Genomic DNA, 3,413 nt, shown 5'->3' on the forward strand with positions numbered 1-3,413 from the left:
TGGAGTCTCACTCTGTCGCCCAGACTGGAGTGCAGTGGCTGCTCCCGGCCACTGAAGCCTCAACTTGCTGGGCTCCGGCGATCCTTCCGCCTCAGCCTTCCAAGTAGTAAATTAACTTTTTTTTTTTAAAGGGCAGAATTAATATTAATATTTTATTTTCATTTTATAATCAGATGGCAGTTGGTTATATAGTCTCCATACTTAATACATTTTGTAAATTTAAAAAACTCCAAGTTTTTTTTTTGAGTTGGAGTCTCACTTGGTCACCCAGACTGGAGTGCAGTGGCTGCTCCCGGCCACCGCAGCCTCAGCCTGCTGGGCTCCGGCGATCCTTCTGCCTCAGCCTTCCGAGTAGCCGGAATTACAGGCGCGCGCTACCACGCCCGGCTGATTTTTTGATTTATTGTAGAGATGAGGTCTCGCTGCCCAGGCAGGTCTCGAACCCGCGGGCTCAGGCAACCCACTCACCTCAGCCTCCCAAAGGCGCGGGATTACAGGCTGAGCCACCGAGCCCGGCTCAACAAGTTTTAAATAGCCAACGGCTGGTTATGTTTTCAGAAAACATAATTAGAGTAATTCATTAATGGTGGCTTCAAGCTTTTCCTTATTAGCTCCAGAAAATTCACCCACCTTTTGTCCCTTTTTAAAAAACTGGAAGGTTGGCATACATTTGACTTCACACTCTGAAGCAACATCCTGACAGTCATCCACATCCACTTCAAGGAACACCACACTGGAATACTTTTCAGAGAGGGAATGAAAGAAAGGCTTGATCGTTTTGCAAGGTCCACGCCACGTGGCTGAGAAGTCAACTACAACAAGTTTATCACCTGCAGCTTCCAAGGCATCCTGAAAAGGGGCCTTGGTTTCGATCTGTTTCACCATTTTGGCTGTTGGGGTCTGGGGAGCGGCTGTAAGAACCGATGGAAATGGATCCTCAGCGCCGGACCGGGCTCCATAAATTAACTTTTTAAGAAACTATCAGACAGGCGCGGTGGCTCACACCTATAATCACAGCACCTTGGGAGGTTGCAGTGAAAGGACTGCCTGAGCCCACGGTTCGAGATCAGCCCCGGCAACTTGGCAAGACCTCATCTCTACAATAAATCAAAAAATAAGCCAGAGCCGGGCTCAGTGGCTCAGCCTGTAATCCCACGCCTTTGGGAGGCTGAGGTGAGTGGATTGCCTGAGCCCGCGGGTTCAAGACCCGCCTCGGCAGCAAGACCTCATCTCTACGATAAATCAAAAAATCAGCCAGGTGTAGGTAGCACATGCCTGTAATTCCAGCTACTCGGAAGGCTGAGGTGGAAGGATCGCTGGAGCCCAGCTGGTGGAGGCTGCAGTGGCCGGGAGCGACCACTGCACTCCAGCCTGGGCAACAGAGACTCCAACTCAGAGGAAAAATAAAAAGAAACTGCCAAATTATCCAAAGCGGTTCTACCGTTTTACAATCTCCCAGTACATGAGAATTCCACTTGTTCTACATCCTTACCAACACTTGGTATGGTCAGTCTATTCCATTTTAGCCATTTTTTAGAGGTGTGTAGTGGTGTCTCATGTTTGGCTTTAATTTGCATTTCCAAAATGGCTCCTGGTGCTGAACTTCTTTGTGTGTGTGTGTGTGTGTGTGTGTGTGTGTGTGTGTGTGTGTTTTTGAGTTGGAGTCTCACTCTGTCGCCCAGACTGGAGTACAGTGACATGCTCCCGACCACCGCAGCCTCGACCAGCTGGGCTCCGGCAATCCTTCCGCCTCAGCCTTCCAAGTAGCTGGAACTACAGGAGCACACTACCACACCTGGCTAATTATTTATTTAGTGTGGAGATGAGGTCTCGCTAAGGTGCCCAGGCGGGTCTTGAGCCCGCGGGCTCAGGCAATCCACTCGCCTCGGCCTCCCAAAGTGTTGGGACTCTGTCGCCCAGACTGGAGCGCAGTGGCCACTCCCAGCCACCGCAGCCTCCACTTGCTGGGCTCCGGCGATCCTTCCGCCCTCAGCCTTCCGAGTAGCCGGAATTACAGGCATGCGTTACCACGCCCAGCTGATTTTTTGATTTATTGTAGAAATGATGTCTCGCTGCCCAGGCCGGTCTCGAACCCGCGGGCTCAGGCAATCCACTCACCTCAGCCTCCCAAGGCATGGGATTACAGGCTGAGCCACCGAGCCCGGCTTATGTACTCTTGATACAAGCCTTTTTATCAGATATGTGATTTGCTAATATTTTGTACCAATCTGTGGCTTATCTCTGCATTCTCCGAAATATCAAAGAACATGTTATGGCAGAGACTACTTAGCCCTGGGCCTCGCAGATTTGTTCTTTCTTTCCATACCCAGAGCTTTTGCTGCAAACATGTTCCATAGTTCCTTGGTCAGACTAAGAATTCTATGAGCTTGATTCTTGCTATAGTCAGGGTGTTTGTATCCCCCCAAAACTCACAGGTTCTTCTGTTCTGGTTTCAGTGCATTTTATTTCTTTTGCTTGTCTCATTGCACTGGTAGAAATCTAGTACAAGGCTGAATAGAAGTGTTAAGAGCAGATATCCCTGCCTGGCTCTTAATTTTATGGTCTTCCTCCATTAAACATGTTAGATATAGATTTTCTGCAGATGGCTCTTGAAATCTTCTGACCCACGAACACAGTATATCTGAGGTGAGGAAGTTTCATGAGTTTTTTTTTTTTTAAAGCCATGAATGAATATTAGAAGTTCTCATTTTTTTCATCTATTAAGGTGTTCTTTAGTCTCAAAGATTTTTGAAGTTTAAACCCATGCATTCATTCTTTCACTGACCCTAATTAGTCATGACATATTTTTATCAGACGATTCAAATTGCTAACATTTAAGAATGTTCACACCTATGTTCATGAGAGTTATTGGTCTGCTTTTCTCCTCTTTTGCTATTTCTGTCTACTCTTAGTATCAGGGTAATGCTAGTCTCATAGGATGAGTTGGAAAGTATTATCTTGTTATGGGCTGACCACTGCATTCCCCAAAGTGCATATATTGAAATCTTTAGTATCTTGAAATGTAGTATATTTAGAGATAGGGTCTTTGAAGATTCTTTAGTTAGATGAGGTCATTAAGGTGGGCCCTAATTCAATATGACTTGTGTTCTCTCTCTCTCTCTTTTTTTTATTGAGTTAGAGTCTCACTCTGTTGCCCAGGCTGGAGTGCAGTGTCATGCTCACAGCCACCGCAGCCTCCACCTGCTGGGCTCCGGTGATCCTTCCACCTCAGCCTTCCGAGTAGCTGGAATTACAGGCTACCATGCCCAACTAATTTTTTTTTTTTAATTTATTGTAGAGATGAGGTCTCGCCTGCCCAGGCAGGTCTCGAACCCACGAGCTCAGGCAATCCACTGACCTCAGCCTCCCAAGGGCGCGGGATTACAGGCTGAACCACCGAGCCCGGCTGTGTT

At 47.4% G+C, this 3,413-nt stretch overlaps 1 protein-coding gene across 1 annotated transcript; it reads right to left on the reverse strand.

Annotated features, from left to right (window-relative positions):
• Positions 1-170: 170 nt before the first annotated feature.
• Positions 171-952, reverse strand: LOC103257595 (thioredoxin). Its single transcript, XM_008055288.2, has 2 exons — positions 518-952; positions 171-227 (listed from the first exon to the last, which is right to left on the reverse strand). Exon 1 carries the CDS (start codon positions 883-885, stop codon positions 568-570), a length of 318 nt encoding a protein of 105 aa, XP_008053479.1. The 5' UTR covers positions 886-952; the 3' UTR covers positions 171-227; positions 518-567.
• Between the last annotated feature and the right edge of the window lie 2,461 nt (positions 953-3,413).

Source organism: Carlito syrichta, unplaced genomic scaffold, assembly GCF_000164805.1.
Source record: "Carlito syrichta isolate Samal-C Ts95f unplaced genomic scaffold, Tarsius_syrichta-2.0.1 Scaffold301813, whole genome shotgun sequence".
NCBI lineage: Eukaryota > Metazoa > Chordata > Mammalia > Primates > Tarsiidae > Carlito > Carlito syrichta.